The sequence below is a fragment of the Heterocephalus glaber genome, unplaced genomic scaffold, assembly GCF_053883595.1.
Source record: "Heterocephalus glaber isolate CG9 unplaced genomic scaffold, H.glaber_assembly_v1.0 deba00001428, whole genome shotgun sequence".
NCBI classification, from domain to species: Eukaryota; Metazoa; Chordata; class Mammalia; order Rodentia; family Bathyergidae; genus Heterocephalus; species Heterocephalus glaber.
In genome coordinates, this window is record NW_028258293.1 from 1,984,581 (window position 1) to 2,009,087 (window position 24,507).

At 38.9% G+C, this 24,507-nt stretch overlaps 1 protein-coding gene across 21 annotated transcripts in view; it reads left to right on the top strand.

Moving 5' to 3' along the window:
* Positions 1–24,507, top strand: part of Immp1l (inner mitochondrial membrane peptidase subunit 1) — a 58,357-nt gene that overhangs the window by 9,513 nt on the left and 24,337 nt on the right. For 12 of the 21 annotated variants that reach the window (XR_015451327.1, XM_021263972.2, XM_087211221.1 and 9 more), the window contains exon 2: positions 5,510–5,608. Coding sequence is in view for 2 of the 21 variants with exons in the window: in XM_021263973.2 (XP_021119632.2) it covers positions 5,606–5,608 (3 nt within the window). In the remaining 19 variants the exon portion in view is untranslated. Of the gene's footprint in view, positions 1–5,509; positions 5,609–14,771; positions 14,870–16,592; positions 16,850–18,997; positions 19,167–24,507 lie in introns of all 21 variants that reach the window. The other 9 variants (XM_021263968.2, XM_087211217.1, XM_004851595.4 and 6 more) reach the window with 3 other exon arrangements.

Below are 24,507 nucleotides of genomic sequence, written 5' to 3' on the forward strand. Positions count from 1 at the left end.
ATCCATTTATCAGTTGATAGATATGTGGATTGTTTCTACCCTTTGCCTATTGAGAATAATGTCACAATGAACATTGGCATGTAAGTATGTATCTGCTGGAGTTGTTGCTTTCATAAGACTAATTTTGATGACTTCTAAACTGTTGTTCTCTTTTGTTTGTGAACTCCAAGAAATCATTGCCAAATTCAGTGTCACTGAATCTTTGCCCTATGTTGTTTCCTCCGTTTTAGCTCTTACATTTAGGTTTTTGAACCATTTTGAGTAAATGTTTATATACAGTGTAAGATAAGGGTACAGCTTCATTCTTTTGCATACTGATACCTACTTTTCTCAACAGCATTGTTAGAAAGACTGTCTTTTCCTGTCTTTTCCCCAGTGAATAGTCCTGGCACCCTTGTTAAAAATCATTTCACCATTATGCGAAGGTATATTTCTAGGGTCTTTATTCTGTTCCATTTATCTATCTGTCATGGCAACAGTATCACATTATCTTGATTACTGTAACTTTGTACTAAATTTTAAAATCAAGAAGTGTAGATCCTACAACTTTCTTAAGAGTATTTTTTATTTTTTAATTTATTTTCTGATACTGGGGCTCAAACTTGAGCTTGCGAGGCAGGCGGCAGAACCACTGAGCTAAATCCCCAGCCCTTCTTAAGAGTATTTTGAGCATTCAGGTTCCTTGACAATTCTTTTGAATATTACAATTATGTTTTCTATTTTGCAAAAAACATATCTTTGGGATTTGATAGACGTTACATTGAACTTCTCTGTCACCTTTGGGTAGTGTTACCACCTTAAGAATGTTAAGTCTTCCAGTTTTTGAGAAAGATGGCTTTCCATTTATTTATGTCTTTTAAAATTTCTTTCTGCAATATTTTGTAGTTTTCAACATACTAGGCTTTCACTTTGTTTTTCCCTTACTACTGTATGTCATTTTTTAATGCTATGACAAAAGTCTTTGTTTTTTAACTTCGTTTTTAGATTGTTCATTGTTGGTGTGTAAAAACATAACTGATTTTGCGTATTGACTTTATGTCCTGCTGATTAGTTGCATTAATTGTTTTAATAGTTTTGTGCTTCTTTAGGGTTTTCTATATAAGATGTATAAGATCTGCAAACAGAGATAATTTCACTTTTTTCTTTCCGATTTGGATGCCTTTTATTTCCTTTTCTTGCCTAATTGCTCTGGCTATAAATGTTCAATGTTATATTGAGTATAACAAGCAAAAGTGGACATCTTTGCCTTGTTCCTCATCTTGGAAAAGTTTTCGGGTTTTTACCATGGAGTATGTATTAACTGTGGAGTTTTCATGTATTGCTTATTATACTTGAGCAAGTTTCACTTTATTCTTACATTGTTGAGTGATTTTTTTTTCATGAAAGGTACCTTGACCCAAGGAGTCAAATGAATTGAATTTTGTCAAGTTCCTCTTCTGCATCTGTTGAGAGGCCTGGGACTTTTCATATGGTATTGATTGACTTTCATATGTTGAGTAAATCCTGCTTGGTTATGATGTATAATCCTTTTAATATGCTGCTGAATCTGGTTTGCTGGTATTTTGCATCAGTAGTCATGAGGGATGTTGGTTTGTAGTTTTTTCTTGTAGTGTCTTTGTTAACTTTAGTATTTGATAATGTAGCCTCATAGCATGAGTTGGCTTGTGTTTCCACCTCTTGAATGCTTTGGAAGACTTTGAGAAGGACTGGTGATGATTCTTTTCTACTTATTTGGTAGAATTCACCAGTGAAGTAACTGATACAGGGCTTTACTTTGTTGGGAGGTGTGCAGACATTTTTCATGAACACAATTTATGCACACAATTGCATGGTCTTTCTCTTGTGTTATATCTTACAGCTATAATTTCATTTAATTCCAGAAATGATGATGAATGAAGTTAGATCTGTCTACAGTATTAGTTTTCTAGGGTTGCTGTCATAATAGAATCACCATAAACATGGAGGCTTAAAACAACAGAATATTTTTCCTGCAGTTATGGCAATCAGAAGTCTCAAATTTAGATGTCCGTAGAGTTCATTCTTTCTGGAGGCTCTGCAGAAGAGACTGTCCCATGCCTTTCTCAGGCTTTTCGGGAGAGACTGCTGCATGCCTCTTGCATATCTCCTGGGGGACCCTTGCGTCGGGTGCCTTCCTGCAGTCTCACTATGTTCCATGCTTGTACTGCTCTCCTCTTTGTGACTCAGTGTGCCCTTCTCTGTTCTCATTAGATGCAGGGCACAACTACCCCAGTAGAGTTTCATCCTGATCCTTAACTGTATCTACAGAGACTGTATTTCCAAATAATACCACACTTTGGCAACCTTTCATTTAACCCAGCCTCGGTGTCCTTCAGTACACGATGGCGCTGTTTCTGCTGATGCAGCATTTTCAAAGCCCTTGTGGGTCTCTCAGGTGTCGTGAGAATCTGTGGAATCCGGGTTATTCACTCTCCTTCCTGTGTAACTTCATCTGAGCTCTTGGCTTCTGCTGAGATGATTGATGGAGCCCATGAATCACATACCTCATCTCTTTCCCGTTCCCTCTCTTCCTTCTCCTTATCCTTCTTTTCCTCCCCCGCCCACTCTCTTCCTTTTTCCTTTCTACTCTTCTCCCTCCTCTTTTTTTTGTTTTTTGTTTTTTGTTTTTCTGAGGCAAGGTCATGTTATGTATTCCAGGGTAGCCTTGAACTTCCTACACTTCATCTTAGCCAAAAGGCCGAGAAGCGATAGCCTTGAACTTCCTATGTAATCCAAGGAGGCCTTGAATTCTTCATCCTCATGCCTCATCCTCCCAGTGCTGGGGTTACAGGCATGTACCACTGTGCCAGAGTAGCCTGTGATGAGTAGACTGGCTCCCCACTCCCTCGTCCATTTCTCCAGGGTATGCTTTAGCATCTGTTATGATCTACGTAGTCTGAGAATTTTCAAAATCATAACATGCTGATTACCTTTTGCTACCTCGGTTCATCTGTTTGTCTCATATTTTACTGTAAGGAGCAAGGAGAGACCAGGCTGGGTTTATAACACTTTCTTGGAAACTTCCTCAGCTACATGTCCAGGTCCCTTGCTTACCAGTTGTTCATCCCTCCTCACAGTAGAGCACACTCCAGCCAGGTTTTCTGTCACCCTAGAGCCAAGATTGTTTCTCCTCTTACACTTATGACCTCACCATCAGCCCTTGAATGTTTCTGTTTCTTCCAGCATTCTGCTTTTGACGGTATGTTCTCTAAGGCAATAGGACTTTTTTTGTGTTGCTCTCCACTTCTTTCCAAGCCCTCAGAGTTGTCTGCACGTCTCTATTTCTACCAGTGGCCTTTTTAGGGTGTTGCAGGGCTTTTCGGATACAGGTGGCAGAGCAACACCCACTTCCTTTTACCATAGTCTATGTTCATCTCCTAGGACTGCCACGCCAAGTACCACAAACTTCCTTGCTTGACACAAGAGAACTTTATTTTTATACTTTTGGAGTCAGAAATCTGAAATCATGATGTCAGCAGGCCCATGTTCAGACTCTAGAGAAGACTCATTCCTTGCCTCTTCAATTTCTGATTGCTCCGTCCCTCTTGGCAGCAGAACTCCAAACTGCCTCCATTTTCACGTTAGCCTCTTTGCTGTGTCCCTTTGTGTCCTTTCTGTCTCAGGCAAGGACGTTCTCGTTGGGTTTAGGCCCTCTGTAATCTAGGTGAGTTCATGCTGGCCCTTCTCTTAACACATGCCCAGTGGCTTGAGCCAGCTTGTATGCATAACTATGCCATCGGGTGGCTTGTACCACTGGGTACAAACAGATCTAGGAATAAAATTTTACAAGTAAAATTAATAAAAAGCCATCCAATGGAACAGTCATGCATGTGCCACTACCGATCGTGGCCTGTCGTGACTGTGTTAATTACATCCTCAAAGACCATTCAAATATTGCCACATTCTAAGGTTCCAGGTGAGTGTGGATTTATACAGGAGAGGGGAGGATGCAACCCACTGCAGTCCGATTTTTAGGAAATTATATTGTTTATATAAATATGTTATATAATCTATAAATTTTAAAAATGTCAAAGCTTATGAGTGATTATTTTTATGAGATTATTTCACAAGATAGTAATATACTTAGTGTTTGTATTTATATTAGTGCTGAGTGGGGAAGTCACTTTTCTCGGACTGGATGGTATACGTGGGAAGTCAGGAGTACTGAGGCTATTCTGTTCATGCAGATGTACTGTGCACATTGCTCACCTGAAATTTCTGCTGACCTGAAATTTGTTCCTCAGCATTTTTTCACATCAACATAGTGAGATCTGAAATCTCCTCCTTATTAATAGAGGTAGTCTCCAATTGAATAGAATGAGTCTTAGTTTTTTGAGTGGTTCAAGATCAACTCTCAGATGTTTAGTTAGATTTTCAAATACTGAAGTAACTCATATATTTTTATGAATAGAAGTGGTATGAAATATATTTAGTTGAGTCTTCCAGCCAGGTGAGGTTGTTAAGGTCAGACACAATACTGTGGACAGATGAAAGGGTGTATTTAAGTGGGTTGTTAAGGGAGAAAACTCACTTTTAAGTAAATAGGAAACATAAAGGAGAACAGTAGGATTAAAAAGGGAGGAATACGAGTAAAACTGATATTGGAGTTGAAGTAGAAAGGCATTACCAAAGAGAGAGAAAATAAGATTTGTAGAGGGGCCGGGGATTTAGCTCAGCGGTTTCACTGCCTGCTGCGCAAGCACAGGGACCTGAGTTCGATCCCCAGTACCAAAAAAAAAAAAGATTTGTAGAAAGGAGGAAGTATCAGAAAAGTGGAATTTACAAAAGCTAAGGCCAGAGATAGGATAAGAGGAAGACTCTAAGGAAAGAAAAAGATGAGAAAGAGAGGGGTAAATAGCTTCCTGTTGAAAGGGAGAGCGAAGCATGGCGCTTTGTTTCAGCCTCGGTCAGATTAGTGATAACCATCATTTTAGTCCCGATAAACTGACTCAAGGCAAGCTGCTTGTGTCACTTTGCTAGAAGAAAATTGTAGGAATTACCTTACATTTTATTCATTAAATTTCACATAAATATGTACTATATTGTCACATTATATGTTATGTAAGATTTCTGCAGTTATGTAAAGATATAAAGGTGAGTGTTCATATGTTACCTTTTGAAAGCAGAAATTTGGTTTTTGTTGTAGATGCTGAAACACCACATGTAAACACAAACCGAACTGCTATCAACTTCTTTAATTCTTTGACCACAGTTCTTTTTAGGTAGATTGAGATTTTATTATCTGTTATGTCACCCAGTTTCTTTCTTTTACATTCCGTGGTAGATAAAGGACTTTAAAATTCATGGGAGTTTTTCCCTTTTTTGTTTTGATATAGTATCATTGAATATGCAAGTTCAGAATCCCGTTGACGCACTAAGAGGAAGATTTGTCTTAGCAGCACACACAGAAACATTCACTTAGTGTATATTAATTCAGCTCAGCTTAGGCCAGAGAAGTCTTTACTGATATAACTTTGATTTCCTGCCTTAGGGTCCTGAAGCCATGGATGACCCATGTGTGCTTTAGATTTTTTTCTGGAAGCCCTGAAGGCACCCTTGAAAATTGAGTGTGTTGTGGAACAGACCTATGGTAAGTAAGCTTTTACATCCTTTTAGTGCCTGGTTATTCTTTTTTTTTTTTTGGTACCGGGGATCGAACTCGGGACCTTGCGCTTGTGAGGCAGGCTCCGGAACCACTGAGCTAAATCCCCGGCCCCTAACGTCCTTTTTCTTCTGTTGATTTCATGCTCAAGTTAGGACTCATGGCTGTTGTGATGCTGCTCCCTTCTGGACACACTGTCATTTTCTAAGATTGGCACTTAGTGGATGAGCAAAGAACTGGTTAGCTTGACCCATTAAGGAGAGGAAGCCTTGGCTACATTCACAGCAAAGCAGTATCTAGCAGAAGTACTGGTCATAGTACTGTACAATGCCATCATGTTGATAGTGAAGAGCCCACTGAGAGTGCTTATAGTCCTGATGTCTTGTTCCAGATCTCACCGTCTCTTTCTACTTGGTGGCATGTAAATAGTTGTGGTCTGGGGCTGGGATGTAACTCAGTGGTAGAGCACATGCCTAACGTACATGAGGCCCTGAGATCCCCAGCACCCCCCCACACACACACACACAAAGGTACAGCAGATGCACACTGAAGGAACTTGTAGGTGGTGGGCCTTTTAGGATTCCCTCATTCTGTGTATGTTTTGGTAGTGAACTCAGTTTACTATTATAATGATGACATTTTTGTCTCCCTGCGACTCTGTTGTTCCAAAGGAAATATTTAAAACTGCCTCGGTAAAATTGAAATTAGGTCATGTTGCATCTGTTTTCAATGAATTAACCCGTATTACATTCTATACAGTGGACTTTAGATCTAACTTATTTTGTATGCCCACCCCATAGTCCAGTGATCATGTCTTCTAGTACATACAGTGAGCCATACCTTGACCCAGAGTGACACTGAGTGTGCACTGACCGACCTGCCATGGATTCTCATATTGTGTATATACACAAGTGCACCAGAATTAATTTTTTAAAGTGTGAGAGATAAAAATGTCCTTCTTCCTACCCTCAGGCTAAACTAGCAGACTACAAAACATTATTGGGATATAATTTAGAATTTATTATACATAAATATACATGTTTTTGGAAAGAAGAAAAACTTACAGATATAACATTGAGCAAACAAGCTAAGATTAAGCGGGATAGTTGATCTTGTAACCTTTAAAGGCCTGGTTTTGTTGTTGGTGGTGGTAGTTTCTTTCCCCTTTGCTTGCAGTCCTAGGAGTTGAACCCAGGGCCTTGTGCATGGTAGGCAAGTGTTCCACCACTGCCACCTTTTTGTTTTTTTCTTTGAATTTTGAGACATAGTCTCACCAAGTTGCCCAGGCTGGCCTCTAACTTTTAATACTCCAGTTGCTAGCCTCATGAGTAGCTGAGGTTAACTGCACCACCATACCCAGTCATATGAAATCCATTCTTAATTAGGGTTTGGAGAATTAATCACTGTAACTTATTTCTTTGTTTTAAAATATTACAATAAAAGCAAATATAGAGCAAGAAAATAAAATTATTATTAGCAAAAAGAGAAGAAATTTCTGTGTGCTGGACAAGAACATATTACTATTTCAGAAAATGTACTTATAAAATATATAGAAATGTGTAATATAATGAGTAATTATGTAATAATTGTATGGTAAACATTCAGAGTATCATGGGCATCTCAGAAGTTTGCCCTTTTCTTCAGTATAACCAATATTCTGCTTTCTGTGGTAATAATTTATATAATTTTATCACTTTCATCTGTGCTCCTGAGCTGTATGTTTGCATCTTGTCTCTGGTTCCTTTGTGGAATTGTTATGTATTTTCTTCCTCAGCATTATATTTCAAAGAGTCATCTATGTAGTTGCATGGTCATTCCACAGTTGGTGGATAATTGGGTTGTGTCTGCTGTTTGGCTATTATAAACGGTGTTGCTATGAATATTCTTTTAAAAATATCCTGGTTACAGGCCATTTTTTTTAATCTGTCAAATGACCAGTTATCTATTTTCAGGTAGGAAAATATTTAATAGCACAAGATAATTGGATACAGTGCTATTTTAAGTACATTTAAATGACTACATAATCAGTTTGTTATACAGTATCTTGACAGTACCTAATATTGAATGTCGGGAAAGATTCTGAAGTGATTATAATCTCTTTTAGTACTCCAGACTTTTAAGTATGTGGTAGAGTAGCATGTAAACAGGGATGGTTTAGACTACAGATGGATGGATGTAGAGCAGTACAGATTGTGGCAGAGGGTCTTGTGAGATAACTGTGTCCTTTCTTTGGCACACTCGTCCCATTCACTAGCAGGTCACTAGCAGCTTGCGCTTCTGACAAGCTCTCCACTTCATTGATGGCGAAACAGCACTAAAGAGATCGAGTGACCTGCCGGCGGATGGCAAGTTGGAGCCAGAACCAGACCCACCTGTCAAGTTGGCAGTCTTGATTCAGAGTGAATAAAGTGAGATCAGGATATTTTCTTAAGTGTTCCAGTTACTTCACTGGAAGTTTGCCTGAAGACCTTTCAGAAATTACAGATACTCTTTCAGCTGTTAAACAAGAACTGGCTTAGCCCAGGAGTTGTATCTTTACAGCCCCAGGATGTTAGTGCACTGCATCCAGCTCGCCTTCCGAAGCAGCCATATCAGTATACGCTAATTTTAAGGGAGAAAGTTTCCTTTGGGTATTTCCTCACGGACTGGGGTGTTAAATGGTACATTTGTCCTCTGTTATTTTTCTGGGTAATGGAATCTTACTTTTTATGTGCCTAATTTGTTTTATATGAATATTTTTCTAAAATATAAAATTCACATCTCTGTTTTCTCAAACAGAATACATTTCAGAGTTTGTTTTTTTAATGGCTCAATGTTGTCATGGTGAATGTCCATCATCTTACATAATTAAAATAAAGTGATTTTTGTCAGGAACCATTATCTCTTGTCAGATTGTTTTCTGCTAAATTGTTTTAAGCTAAGAAGATTTTACCCAAGGTGCTACTTGTGATGTGTTTTTTGTTTTGTTTTATCTTCTCTTTCTTTGATAATTCTTGCCTTTTGCGGTCAATGTATTGTCAGGGTATTCTCCTGACTTAGGGTGAAAGCTGCTTCGGTGAAAGTTGAAGAAAGGCTTCCATCCTGTCTCTTGACTGGGAGCATAGAATATGTAGCAGTTTTTAAAAATGTATTTTGGAGTCAGCAGCTAGTCTATTCTCTTCATTTTGGAGCATTGAGATGGTCTCATAACTGATTTTTAAATTACTGAAATACAAAATAGATTGTATACATACTGGTGTGTCCTTATTTGAGGAATACAAATGAACATTTATATGTTTACGTATAAACCAGTTATAATGAAATTGAAACTGAAAACACTTCAGGATTTTTTTTCAAATAGGAAGTCCAACAGACTTCTGTGTTCATTTTCTAATTATTTTTTAGGGCAAGAATGGAAATAAAAATGTTTTAGGTGACATTGCCTAGTAAAATTGGTGGTCATAAAGATTAAAGTACATTTGAAATTATAAGGGAAATATAGAAGTAACACAGATTTATTTTTATGCAAACATAAATTTTCAGGAAAACATTTGAAAGTGAAACCCTTTTTTGATTGCATATCTAATTATAAAGTATTAAAGTGAATTTTTAGAAAAATCTAGAATAGGGAATATGTTTAATTTTAGGCCCAAGAGATACGGAAAGAAAAATAGTTGCTGTCCCAGCACTGTATTTACTGTGTTGGTAAGAGTCAAATTTGAAAATTCATGTGCTTTTAAACCTAATAAACCAGCAGATTTTACAGATGTATTTGGGAAAAATGAACAAGGAGCTTCATGTACTTTACTCCCGTGAGGTCATCTTTAAACCGCCTTAGGAGCCGACTCAAGGAAAGGGAGTGATTCTGTGCAGGAGGTGGCAGAGGTGGCCGAGGGGAAAGTGCCGAGGAAATGGCAACTTCTGGAGACACTGACGCACACCCTTGTCCCAGTGTGGGTCCTGGGAACTGCATCCGGTATGCTTGTGCACTTACACACCAGCCGATCCAGGACTTGACTCCATGGCTCCGTCTGTGTCAGTGAGGTGCCGCTGTCCAGGGACCGAGCTGTGCCATGACTCGACAGCTGTCAACAGGGAGGGCACACACGGGTCCCCTCCAGGTGGGGATCTGGAAAGCTTTCCCACACAGGCTGTTATACTTTAAAAACTCAGAGTTGGAAACAGCGTGTAGTAAAGTACTTCTTGTGTAAAGGGGGTTGAAGTGCGTGTTCCTGTTGGTTCTCTTGGCAGGAGGAAGGTCAGGAAGGCGCGCGGAAGTCTCGGTCCTGTGTGAGGTCCGGGCGGTGGAGGAGGCATGTACTGTGCTCCTTTGAGATGAGTTTTCCTCTTGAAGAGGTGGAGATGTTACTGTTAAAAATGGTTTGGTGTTGTTGTTTACTGTAAACATTAGCCCAGAGCCTGGCAGATAGTAAGGAGGTAATAAATCATTGTTACACAGGAAGAGTGAACTCTGTAGTCTTTGGATGATCTTTCTCAGCTTAAAGCATCTTCTCAGTATGAGGAAAACGGAAGTTGTGCACTGATTCCAGCATAGAAATAAGAGAAGGTACTTTAAGTGGGTACTATGAGGTGCATTGTTTATTTTCAGATTATTATGAAGTGTCATTTAGTTTGTGCAATACTGATATTAAAGAGTAAATTATATATGGGGCTGGGGATTTAGCTCAGTGCTGCCGCCGCCTGCCTCGCAAGCACAAGGTCCCAAGTTCAATCCCCAGTTCCAAAAAAAAAAAGAGTAAATTACATTCTCCTTAACTTTACTGAAAAAGCAGAACAAAAGCTTATAAGAAATCTTTCGTGATTAGCAAAGGCTTATAAAATTTGAGGGTGTGGGGAACGGCAAGCATGTGTACAGTGTTCTTTATACCGCCTGATCTTCGTGCTGCTTCAGTTTTCCCTGTCAGGCCACATCTTCGGTCTGGAGTATCTTAAAAGCTGCTGTGATAGCAGTAGCACTCACTCCTGACAAAAAGACTCAGTATGTCTGAAAATACTGGGGGCCGGGGGGATATTGGAATAAATGACCATTGTTCCCCGTTTATATGAGCCCAGAACTTACCTAGCTAGTTTGAAGATTTGATTGTTCAAGTAGGCATTATAAGACCTCTGTTTTTTCATTTAGATTGTATGCATGGCACTTGTCCCTAAATTTCTGACAACACAGATTTTTGACTGCCATTTCGTGTTTGTGTGTAACACTGCCTTTTTAAAAGAAAGCTGTATGTAGTGAGAAGCACAAGAGTCTCACAAACCAGACAACACGCTAGCAAACAGCACAGAGCGAGTGAGTGTCCAGCAGATGCCTGCCTGGCTGTGCCCCTCCACTCCCCTCTCTTCGCGAGGTAATGACCCTACCCTGACTTTTCAGAGCAGAAAGTAGCTTGCTTGCTTGTGTATTTTAGATAGTACAGGTTTTTTGTGTCAGATTTTTTTGGTCAACATTATATCTCGAGTGTCATCCAGAATATTGCAGGTAGTTGTAATTTATTCTCATTGTCTCACTCCATTAAGTGAATATATCACAACTATGAATGTTCTAGTATATATCTCTTGATGTATGTAAGTTGTGACTGAAAAATATATACTGAAGTCTTATTTTGAAATTTTTATAGTAAAAGACATACAAATCCCCCTCAAAATAATCCCCCTTGCTTCAAACACACTTAGACCATGGTCCTTAGCACTTTCTGCAGCAGCTCTGGAGTCCTCTTTCCTAGGTGTCCTTAGTTGCACTGTCCTGGCTCCCCTGATGTCCCAAACTGATTCAAAGCATTTAACTTTTATGCTTATTCTGACTTTGAGGAAGAGCCAGAAGTTGCGAGGTGTCAGATCCAGGGAATAGATGGATGAGGACACACCAGGATTGTTCATGAGCATGCGTTTCCTTCAGATGGCACCCAGCAGCAGCATTCCTTATAGTTTTGATCACGCTTCATAAAGACCCTTAGGAAAGAGGACTTCCAGAACTGCCTTAGAAAGTGGCAAATAGAGTTAGAGTGGGATAATTGTGTTCAAAGAAGGGGGGAGTAATTTGAGGGTGATTACGATGTGTCTTTTACTGTAATAATAAATGTTTTTGTTTAAACATTTCACTTTACCATATGTATTGATCACTCCCTGTGTATATATACATATGCATGCACACATATCTATATTTCTTTGGCGGTATATCTAGCAGTAAAATTACTTGGTCATAAATATGTATATGTCCAGCTTTAATAGGGTTGCATTTTTCATATGTATATTGGGTATTGGATTATTGCTTTTTCACTCGCTTAATACTGTGTTTGATGAACAGAAATTCATGACATTAATGTAGTCTAGTTTGTTATGTATGTTAAATGTGGGTTTTTTGCCATGTTTAAGACCTATTTGTTTACTCTGAAGTGCTTTATATTTTGTTTTCCACTAAAAGTCCTTGTTTTACCTTTTAGACTTATCATTTTAGATTGTGGTTTTGGGGGGTTTTTTTGGTACCAGGGATCGAACTCAGGACCTTGCGCTTGCAAGGCAGGTGGCAGCACAGCACCACTGAGCTAAATCTCCAGCCCCTAGATTGTGTTTTCTTGTTAGGCAGTTTTGTTGAGGTTTTTTTAGACTCAAGGCTGAATCTGGACACAGAGAAAAAGGAGGTAGTCTTAGGTTACTACCATGCTTAGATACTTCTCTCATGTACCTTATATAGTGGTCTACATCCATGTTGACATGCTGTGCTTCTGCAGTGTACCTCCTGGCATGTTCAGTGCACTGTGCTAGGAGAATGTGCCAGATCACTCAGAGAAAAGTAAATGTATGGTTTTTAGTGTTGATAATAATACTAATATTCATAAATACTTTTATTTGTGATATAAAATTTTTATAAAGTATTCTCAGACAGAATTGTAATTACTTCATTTCAATATTGTTTAGTCTATTAAAGCTTAGGATATTAAATATACAGTCATTTAACTGAAGGGAAATTGTTTTAACATTTTGTCACCAAAGCAATATAGAATCCAGGCTATTATATTTTAAATATTTTCATAAACTTTTTAATTTCAGTAGGATTTCTTTTGATCTTGTGTGCAGGTTTGAACATTTATAGTCATCTATACTTTTTATTGTTCAGAAATATTTTCATTGTATGTTCTGATTATATATTATTATATTATAGAAATGTGTTCTTGAATAACCTGATTTAGTTTTTGTCTTGTCAATAATGTATATTATTAACTTCATGATGATTGTATTACTTAATTTTATATTTATATTTTGTAATGAGAGTAATTGCCTATTGTAAAATGTATTTTGCCTCTGATCATAGTGCTGAAATTAAAAAAGGTGATTATACTTGACTTCTCACTAAGCATTTAGATAAATTTTTCACTTGTCAACTACATTTTTTAGTTTAAAGCATCAAATTAACTATTATTTTTATCCTGGCTTTTATTTTAATTCATCCATTTAAAAACTGAGATTCAGATAAAAGATAGTTTCAAAATAAATCCAGTATATTATTTATGAGTGGAGCAACACATTAGCATTGGGTTCACAATAGATCATATCGCTTTTATTCCATCTTACAAGCTTAGCAGCACAAACAGAATAATCAACATATTATTTGGCTGTCATCTGCTGAACAGAAACCAGAGATCACAAGGAGGTTTTCCCTCGCTGCGGAGATGGCCTTTTTGTTCCAAGCCCCCATCTGGGAGGCCGCGGTGTGTTATCATATGGAACGCGGGCTTTGCTGTAATCTGCTTAGCTGCACTGCAGTTGGAATCTTCATTCCATGTTTGTGTAATTTATAATTTTAATGAGACCATGGCTCTTGTGGGCTTTGAAATATATTAAAAGCTCTTTTGTGCATATGCTTTTGTTCTTGCTTAATAGGCTCAGTGTATTTAAAACTGATGAATTTTTATTCATGAATTTAGATGTCTGGAGATTAACTTAGATTGAATATCATTGCACTCTTCTATTGATGGCTAGAAAGTTTTTTTTGAGGGGGGTTATTGTTATTATTTTGTTTGCCTTTTGTATATATGTCAATGTGTGGTACTTGTAACCTGAAAGGGAATAAACAATACTAAAAGGCTAGAAAAAAGTAACATTACTGGGTAAGAAAGAATCGATTTAAATTTTGTCCATCTTGTTTCTTGATATTCAAAATCATCTGTAGTCTTATCGTAGATAAATATAATTATGAAAAGCCACTTTTAAATCCATTAGTACTATAAGTACTTTCGTTTATACTGAAATCATATTTCAATGTGTAAAAAGATTTGGATTAAATTAGTTATATATTTTAATTATTTTTAGTTTTCCTTATTTCTATAAAGCACTTTTTAGTAAAGGGTCTTTTAAAAATTCCATTGATGGATATGACAAAAAAATATTATGGAAAAGCTTACTAATAGTTTCTAAAATTGATCCCTTTGGTTTTGCTAACATTTTGAAATATGGTAAATGCTTAAAATCTTTATAGTTATTACTTAAATATATTTAAAACTTAGGGGTCATACACAGGCTTCACCAGCCGTCTGTGAAGGTGCACAAGAGGAAATTTATTCAAAAACCTGGACTAAAGCATGTTGAAATTAGTCACATTATTCCTTTTAGGTATGCAATAGCCATCTGTGAGGTCTTTCCTCCCACCAGTACCCTTAAGGCAAAAACATGAAGTAGGGGGTAAAGTGACAGAATCTCGTACTTGCTCTGCTAAGTTTATTTGCTGAAACACTGGGATGTGTGTTCTTCCATCATGACCTGCAGCTTCAGTGCTTTTATTAGTTGTGCATTCTGTTTAGCAGAGGAACATCTTATTGACAATGTATGACCACTAACACTGTGCTCTCCTGTAGAAGTATGATGTAAGTCACACATATATATGATTTAACCAACTCCATCCAAAAGTCTCTTTTCAACACGTAGTCAGTATAAAAATTAACAAAATATTTTTCTTTCTTTGTTTTTGTATTGTCTTCAAAGTGTGATGTGTATTTGAATCTTACAGTAAACCTCAGTTTGAACTAGTCACCCTTCAGGTCCTTAGGAACCACACGGGCCAGTGACCACCTCACTGGGCAGCGTAGTTCTGAAGTATTTCACAATTGTAACAGAATGTCATGAAAATTTATGAGCTTTTCTTGGCATTCACTATTTTTTCTAGTAATACCCTAAGCCAGTTGGTGGTGAATCTATGGCAGGCATGCCGCACAGGCTGTTTATCACTGAAAGCTCTGAAAGGTTCACCATCACTGCCCTAAGGTAAGCAAAATAGTATGTGCTGTGTAGTTGCAATTAAATACCATGTTTTTGATACCTCTGCCACTGATATCTTGATGTGTATCTGTCTGTTTTATACACAAAATCAGAATTATGTCTCTGATTACTGAGTACCTATCAGACATTGTACAGATTCACTTACAGATATGGTAAAGACAAGGAGAAAATGCCGTGGAAGTAGAATGTACCTCAGAAATTGTGGGCAAATCAAACTTGTCAAATAAGCCGTATTTCAAGTAGCCTGAGGGGCGTAGTTTTATAAGAATCCCACAGCAAGCCTTTAATACTTTGGGGTTTTTTTTATATTAACTGAGGATGTTTCTTCTTGACACACTTAAGACTTTTCCTGGACAGGTTTTGTGTGAATGAATATGAATCATATATATACACACATATATATATGTATGTATATCTAGTTTGCTTAAGGGCTGTTTTAAACTACTTGGAGGGGGAAATGGTGATCATCAAATACTGTTTTCTAAATATCTCTTAAGATTCTTTGCATTAAAATTTCCTGTATATAAATATGATGAGTTCACTGGTATTTTAAAAGCATAGCTAAGAATTATAAAAGCTTTAATTATAATTGTCTAAATTGATTCCAGTATTCTAAAATATGGTTTTAAAATGATTAAGGGGATTTGGATTAAAGACTGCAGGTTTACCTACTTTATAAAAAAAGTGTAAAACTTGTCCTGTGTCATTGACCTCCTTGCTGGAGAATGGTTTACAGAAAACCTTACATATATTCATGAGCTCTCTTCTTCACGTTTTCTAAATTTTGAGGGATGTGACCTACTGTTTACATCACATCATGTTTATGTAGGTATTTTCAAATGCCTATTATATTCTTTGATTCACTTAAATGTTTATTGACTGCTCTCTGTGGCGTCCGCATTTCAAGTGTTGGCACAAAATGTTAAACTACTCTTTAAATAATACCTCTAGTTTCTTGGAGATGATAAATCTGTCCATTGATTTCCTAATTTTATTATGTACACAGTCAATTGTAATCCAAGATTACAGCAAACAAGATGTTAATTTCTAGACATAATCTATGTACATTCCAATTACAGAGCATGATTGTTATAGAAGCACAGAATAAAAAGGAATAACATTTGTGCTATCCTCACAGGAGCTGTCAATAAAAGATGTAATAGGGGATTTAGGAATCTGGAAATGGCCAACTAATTTATGTGAATCTGTTTTATTTCAGCTAGAAAGACCAAGCTCTTTTTCGTCTGCACTGCATATTGCACAGCGCAAGCTGTCTATACAAAACCAGGCGGCTGCATATGGATAGTCCCTTGATATCATTCACTTGCTGTGTAATCTTATTATGCAAAGTTCTAATCTTCACCTAGAATGAATGCCTCTGGGTCAGAATATAGTCATATCAGGGTTTTTGAGGTCATGTTTTGTGATCCTTAGCTTATTCTTCTAAGTAGGGCTGGGATTTAAAGGGTATTCCCCAGACACTGGCAGAGATAGACAGCAGAACCTGCTGCCTTTTTGGAAGACAAGACCAACATGAGGTCCCTGGTAGGATTAAACTTGATTTGTAGCTGTAGGATTTTTTAACAGATGTATTATTGGACAGGGAATAGGGGGCCACCAGCGCAGCAAAATTGAATCATGGCTGGCATTCTCAGGGAGTTTGCTGCCTGCTAAAACAGCAGCTGCATGTGGATTTGACTTCTTTCAGGTGAAGCGACTTCCAGTCATTTGGAAAGGATGGGATGAAAAGGAACCTTGGTGATAATTTTGATGTCTGCAAGATTTAGTACCAGTGTAATGGGATTATCGGTAACACCTTCACTGCAGAAGAAGCCACCTGGCGCTATAACTGGCAGCAACTGAGAACTAATCCTTTCCCATCTCTTGGATGTCATTCATGAAGCTCAAAGCAATTTCTACCCTGCTAACTGTGATTAATTCTATAAACAACAACAAAAAAATCAGGTGATCCAGGCAAAGAATATACTTTTTATTCATTGTTTATAATGGGCAGCCTTACTTTAAGCTTTGTGACGTATAAGTTATATGAGGCACAAACTATAAACTAGATACAGTTCAGAATTTGTTAAACTGTCCATATAGGAAAGCTTACTAATTGTGTCTTTTATACCTTTTTTAGTTAGCAGCAAAGTAATTGCTACAGTTTCAGTTTCATATTTTAGATTCCAAATTTAAATACTATTATTTTCTTTTGGATATAAGGCCATTATTAAAGTCAGCATAATGTCGACAGGTGTAAGACAGAAATTGAAATAATTTGTTTTGTCAGATAATTTTCCAGTTTTGGACTGCTTTCATTACTACTAATGAAGTATTTTTAGTAAATAAAACACTTAGTATTGTAAGATACATAGACACATATTTTGGCAGTGAAGGTAAGAGTTCGGACAAAGCGTTCTGAAAATACATGCTCTGTATATAAAAGTTCTGGTAGTTCATACCGATGACTTCAGTGATTCTTCATCACGTTTTTCTTTAGCCCATGGAGGTTACTTATTTGCTCTAGAATCTTTGCATTAGTTCATACTTTTAGCATTTCATTTCAACCAAAAACTTTATCAACTACTTTGTTTAGAGGTGTTAATTATTTTAGTATTCTTCTCTTACACAATCCAGAATAGAGTGAGAGAAAATGAAGTCCAATTATCCCATCAGTCGCCCAAACAGTGTGCAACATAACTGCCAAGACTAGAAAAGATAATTAGGGTTGTCAGTGTTATGATCCTAGAGCACTTAATTTAGAAGCATTTATTCATAGAACTGGATTTTTATCTTACCATGTTTTTGATGTAGTAGCTTGATATTTTAAATATATGATAAGACCTAAGTGGGTAAATGTTTTTAAACTTTAGAATTTCAACTAAATATAGGTACGTGAAATTTTGATGAAATTATAACAATAAAATATTATGTATTTTACACATGGCTAATAATGTACATGTAGCCTCCTTTTCCATGTAGTATCTTTTATTCTCCATTTAAAATCTTTATTGGAAAAGTCAGCAAGCAGGAGATAGTGTATATAAAATTCTTTCATTAAATCTTCCTTGCAAACTTGCTGTTCTTAATGGATTTAGTTTAACTGGTTCTCATCTATTGTGTCCAAAATATATTTCTTCATTTTTGTTACATTTTAAATGAATAGATGAGAAAGCTTAACAGTATTCCTACTGACCTGCATTATGTTAATTTGTAAACAACTTCTGTAGCCTTTTGTTTATATTTCTACTGTTTGGAAAATTATTTATTTAAAAATTTTACTGTAGCCTGAAAAGAGCTATCCATGAACTAAATGAACTGAATTTTTTTTCTTGTATTTTAATTATCAAATGTTTGGCTTATATGTAATGTCATATTATTAGCCAGGTGGTTTATTTTAACAGTATAACTTTCTGTGGTCCTTAATAACATCATACAATTATCTTCTTAATGTACCTTTCTTTTCAAACCACATTTTGACTGGAAGGTTTTATTAAATGTGGTCAATAGCTGGGCATAGTGGCTCATACCTGTAACCCCAGCACTTCAGAGGTTGAGGCGGGAGAATATTGCGAGTTCAGGGCCAGCCTGGGCTACATAGTGAAACCCTGTCCCCCAAAAAACAAAACAGAACAAAAAGGAAACGTGATCAGTATTTGCTTTGATGCTGCTTTTCACCTGTTTACTGAGTGGCTCCTGAGAGTTAGTGTGTTTTTCTCCTCTCTTGGGCATCGTTCTCACTTGACTAGACATAGTTACTTCCTTGGAAAGTCCCACATAAACTCATCTTAGTTCAGTTCACTGTAAACATGGAAGATCTTTTCACTGACATTCTTTTCTTAGATACAGATTATTTGAAGTTCATACCTTCTTGATGGCTTAAAGAAACTGGCTCATCTTGAAAAGCTAGATACTAATTTAATTTGTGGCACAGGAAACTCAAAACGTCAAGGACAGTTGTATGTTGGGAGATAGAATGGGATACAAGGTAAGAGATGAGAAGAGATTCTTCAAAAGGAGTAAGGCAGGTGTAATCAAGAGAAGAATGGGGATCTTGGGAATTCTTGATTGTTTAAGGAATGATGACTTCGTTCTCCTCTCCTGGTGACACAGACTGAGACCCTCTCGGACCCTGCGTGTCGTGCAGCTGGCCGCAGGGACAGCGGGCCAGGGCCACTCAGTGCCGCTCCTCCATTGGCACTGTCGCTGTTGCCTGCCCCGCTGCTGTTCCTCTCATGCACACGGATCACAGAGCCGTTGAAGGTGGATGCCCTTGGTTTGGGTACAGTATTTTATTGTTTCAAAGCTGGTGGTTGATCTGATTAAAAATCTCAGCTGCTTATGCATTATAAACAGTTTTGATTTTGGAGATATATAAAAATGAACTTAGGAAAATAACATTGGATTGAGATACGTGGTCATATTTAGCATAAAGTTCAATTGATAACGAAAATTTATAGAACTACCCTATTCAGTTTAAAAATAATGAATGGTTAAATTTTTTCCAATTTCTGAAAATACAAGCATGTCTCTGTGGTGTCAGATGGCAGTGCAAAGCCTTTTACTGGGACTCCACCCTGGGAGAGTGAAGGGCCAACCCTGTGGCTTGTCCCGAGAGTCCACTCATTAGCTTCATGACAGGAGCTTGAGGATTTGGATTTTGAATCTTGGTGTTGGTTTCCAGTCATTTGGATGCTTCAGTCAGAGCTAAAGCAGTAGTCACTGTTCTAAACCACTTGGTAAAGGCATTTGTTTCCTCTAGGAAGGAAACAAAAAGGTTTTAGCAAAGCCTTAGATTGTGCCCAAAGCATCTCGAATTTGCAGTTCTGGAAAATAAGAGCCCTGTCAGGTCTTCCGGTAGACCTACCGTGTGCAGGCTGAGCTGTCAGCAGCAGCCCCAAGGGGAGGAGACCTGGCAGCTGCTGTGTGGCGTGGAGGTGTCGCTGGTGAGCCGGGCACCCGCAGCCCCTGTGTCTTAATGCGCCCCTGTTGTCCTCTCGTGACAGCCACCTCCGCTAGGGTCTGAAGCGGACATGGGTCTTTCCGTTCTGTGCTCTGTGTCAGTGTTCTTGGGTCTGAAAGTCACACAAGCCTCAGAAATGTTGAAGTCTACTATTTTTTCCAAGTGAAGGTCAATTAACAAATTTTGATGTTAGATTTGTTTTGTTTCCCCATCTACTTGCTTCTGCTTATCTTTCCTTAATGCGAACGCCTCTTTAAATGCTAATATGTCCCTCTGTCTGCAAAAAATGTAAATTAATGACTTCTCTGATTAGTTGCTCATACTCTAGAATGGATAAGTGACTGCAAACCGTGGCCGTGATAAACATTTGACACATCACATATTTTTGCCTATTTCTGAAACAAAATCCCTCCTCTTCACAGGAACCTGGTGGACATTTTGTTTGTGGCTTTTGATAGTCTACAGTCACTCTGAAGCTACTTCAGTGGCTAGATCTAAATTAGGATCTCAGAGGCATGCTAGGCCCTGAGTTCCATCCTCACTAGTGGAGAAGAAATTATGATAATACTGGGCCTTAGAATTGAATGCCTATGTCCAGAATCTTCAGGGATAGAGAATTTGTAATTGCTTCTTAGCTTCTTACTTTGCTCAGTCTTTGTGCTTGGCTTTAACATCAGTCCAGCCTTCTTCCCATGTTTATTCCTAGATGCCTATTGGATAGTTTTCAAAACTTTATTTTACTTAAACTGAGAAGTGGTGTTGCACTGCAATAGGATTTAGAGCTGGAGCCCCCCATTTTGAATTCTGGCTCCACCTTCTTTGGTCTGTGATTTCAGATGGTTCTGTTATCCTCTCTGCCTCTGAGTTTCTTTCTTTGTAAAATGAGATTCCCACGTTCTCCTAGAATTGGTGCCAAGGTTGGATGAGTTAGTGTCTGTAAAGCAGTCGGAACTATGCCTTACACTAAGTAAGAGTGGCCATGTGTTCACTATTATTGTTGCTGTTATTTTGGTTCATATTTGAAAATTTTTATGTTTACTGAAAGAAACCATTATTAGCTGCACCCTTCATGTTTTCTAACATTACTTTAGCATCTGTCTATAATGTGAAGCATTATTGAAATGTTCCCCATGCCAGCATTGTATTGAGTTTTACTGTATTTTAAACAGAGCCTGTTAAAAGTATCATTTTACACTTCCTTTATTATATTAAGTGACAGTCACAATTTTAAACATTTTCACTTTTTCCCTAGCTTTCCTTTTAGTTATTTGATAAAGTATGTAGGTTACCTTTAAAAGAATTGTATTAATGATTCCGTTTGTTAAAGATGTGAATGTAATGGGGAATAAAAGGTGATGCATTCCGTATCCTGGGTGGAATAGAAATCTTTTTGCCCATGCTTCCCAACTTTTCTGCAGCATGCATGGCAGGTTCCGTGGCAGCTGGTGTTTACTGCCGGGGTGAACAGACCGGCATGTGGAGGTGGCCTGTGAGCACCCAGGGCTGCGGCCCTGGCTCTCCGATGCTGCTGTGCTCAGTCATCGGGAGCCTTGCGCACACAGATTTCTGAGAGCACTCTCAACGGTCCTTTCTGGTTTCAAAGATTCTTTTTCCTTTCCTTTCTTTTCTTTTCCCTTTTTTTTTTTTTAAACTGCGATGGGGGTCTGACAAGGTTGCCCAGGCTGGTCTCGAACTGGTGGACTCAGAAGGCTCCTCTTGCCCTAGCCTTGCTAGTTTCCAGGACTAAGGTATGCATTATTCATTCCTGGCCCCAGATTTCTGATTCTGTAAGTCTTGGATTTGGCCTGAGAATTTGTCTGGCATACTGCCTTGAGGCCGCTCTGAGGACCCCTGCTTTCCTGTGTCACTGTCCTCATGTGCAGGGCAGAGCAGCGGCCCTCCAGGGATGTCAGTGTGGGCAACCCACCAGCCGGCGAGTACCATAAAAGGGACTTTGCAGGTGGGATTCACTTAGGGGCCATAGACGATCATAGACCATCTCAGTGAGCTCACTGTACTCACAGCTCCTTAAAGTGACGGGAGGAGGCCTGAGAGACAGAGTCGGAGGTGTGAATGTGGAATAGTAGCTGGAGCCACACGGGGCATGCAAGTAGAAGGAAAGCGCCCATGAGCCACGCAACATTGGTGGCTTCTAGGAGCTGGCCAAAGCAAGAAAGTGGACCTTGCCCACTGCCTCCAGAAGGACTGGAGCCTGCCCAACGCCTACAGGTTAGCCCAGGACTCCATATCAGACTTCCGGCCTGCAGACTGGGAGAGTCTACATCTGTGTTGTCTTAAGCCACTGAGTTTGTGGTTGTTACGGCAGCAATAGAATACTAACACATCAGTAATGAATTCTGTTTACTAGATTGCTTTGTGCCAGGGATTCCCAATTTCACCACAGCTTCAACTTAAGAGCTTGAGAAAAACATAAGGCAAGAGCTCCCTCCTGCCATCGAACTAAAAAAACTACCAGTAACTGAACTCTTTATTTTCTTCCTTTTTACACTTGGGAAAGTGTTTCAGCTTCTCTCAAGGCAGTTACTCTACTTTTGTTTGATCCTTTTTCTCTTTTCCCCTTTAAAAAAACTTGAGGCATGATATGTACTTGTATACACATATACACCCCTACCATGTCATGTGTGTAAACAAATGTATGTACATGTGTAACCACTGCTAGGGTTCTAGTATCCCCAGAGATAAACCACTAATTTAACCTCTGTCTTAGTTTAGTTTGTATTTGGCTTCCATGAAAATTAAGAATATAAGTGGAATTATATACTATCTACTCTTTCGTGTTTGTCCTTTTTATTGCTATGCATTACACCAGTATGTGAATATACCACAACTCACTCATTTTCCTTATGCTTGACATTTAGGCTGTTCATATTTTGCAGATATTATCAATAAAGCTACTTTTACTGTGTGTGCACGGGTCTTAGGGAACAATGTTATGGTATACATGCACGGTGTCCCCCAAGTCTCGTGTGCTCACAGAAGGGGCAGGCCATTCGAAGTGTGGCCTGGAAGGGTGCGCTCTTGTTCCTGGCTCCTCCCTCCTCTCTCTGCTTCCTAGTTGCCATGCGTTGAGCAGCTCTCTTCTGCCGTGACCCTCTACCATGCCGTCTCTGGCTTGGAGCCAGCCAGTCATGAACTGAATCTACCAAAACCATGAGCCAAGATAACCCTCCCCTCTTTTAAGTTGCAGATGTTGGGTGTATCTCCCAGCCATGAGAACATGACTGATACAAACATAAACATCTTATTCTGTGGAATATGCGTCTGGGAATAGTGTATTAGTCACCTTTGCTGTTGCTAGGACAAAATACCCAGCACCTGCAAGTAAAAAGAGGAAGGATTTAGTTTGGCTTACAGTTTGAAAAGTTTTAATCCATGGCAGAGGGACATGACTGCTCACCTCATGACAGTCAGAAGCAGACAGGGAAGAGCCCAAGTAAGAAATACGTCCTCCAGAGGCACCCACCCCAGGGGCTTCTCTGACCCAGTTGCACCCTGCTTCCTTACAGCACACGTGGCTGCAATGGTAGGACAGCCTGACGATCCAGTTCTGACAGGCCCGGCTCTGGGCATACGAGGCTTCCAGAGTGATGTATAAATTGCCTTTTCACCAGCATGAAAGAGAGTGATGGCTACTCCACACCTTTCTTAGTTCTTAGTGCTGCCTTTTCATTTGTAGCCACAGTGGTGGCTTTGTGGTAGTATCACTTTGTGGTTGTATTGATTGGCAGTCATTTGATGACAGGCAATGAGAAGTGTTTCGTGTTCTTACTGACTGACAGTGAGTCTCAGTTGTTGGCTTGACTGGATCAAGAGGCCGGGTCAGGTGTGTCAGAGGGTTGTTTCCAGACACCACTGGTGTGTGCAGCAGGAAGGTGAGGGCAGAGGGCTGCCCTGAGTGGGGGTGCGCTGTCCAGCAGGAGCAGGAAAAGGAAGCCTCTGCATGGGGGGCTGTGGTGTTTCCACTGCCAACCCCGAGGACATCAGAGCCCTGATTCTCACAGCAGCTACTCTGGGGAGCACCCGGCCCTGGGCCTGGGCCAGGCTGCAGCCTGGGTGAGCAGCTCCTGTGTCTCCGGCTCCGGAGCACATGGACGCCACTGTGGGACTGGCCAGCCTCTGAGCGTCTGAATGCGAGCTGATGAGTCCTCTTTTACAGGTATCTGTTAACACTTCGGGCAACCTTTTCCTTTTTGTGAAAGTTTCTTGAGGTTTTGTTTTGTTCCCGTGATTTGTTGGCCTCGTGTAGATTCAGGATGTGCCTTTGTCAGATGTGTATCTATCTAGTTATCTTTTTCCAGTCTGTGGATTGACCTCTTACTTTTTAAAATAGTATCTGATATAAAATATGATTAATTTGAATGTAATCCAAATCAACAATCCTATTGTTAGAGGTCGTGCTTTTTGAGAATCACAGTTTAAGAAATAGTAGCCCGAGAGGCATGGTGGCACACACTTGTAATCCCAGCTAGTGGGGAGGTTGTAACAGGAGGATCAGAAGTTCCAGGTTTGCCTACACAACTTAGCAAGACCCTGTCTCATAATATAAAAGGCTGGGAATGTGGCTCAGTGGTAGAATAGCCCTGGCTTCCATCTGTAGGACCATATACACACAAATAAACAAGGAAACAAAAAGAAATAG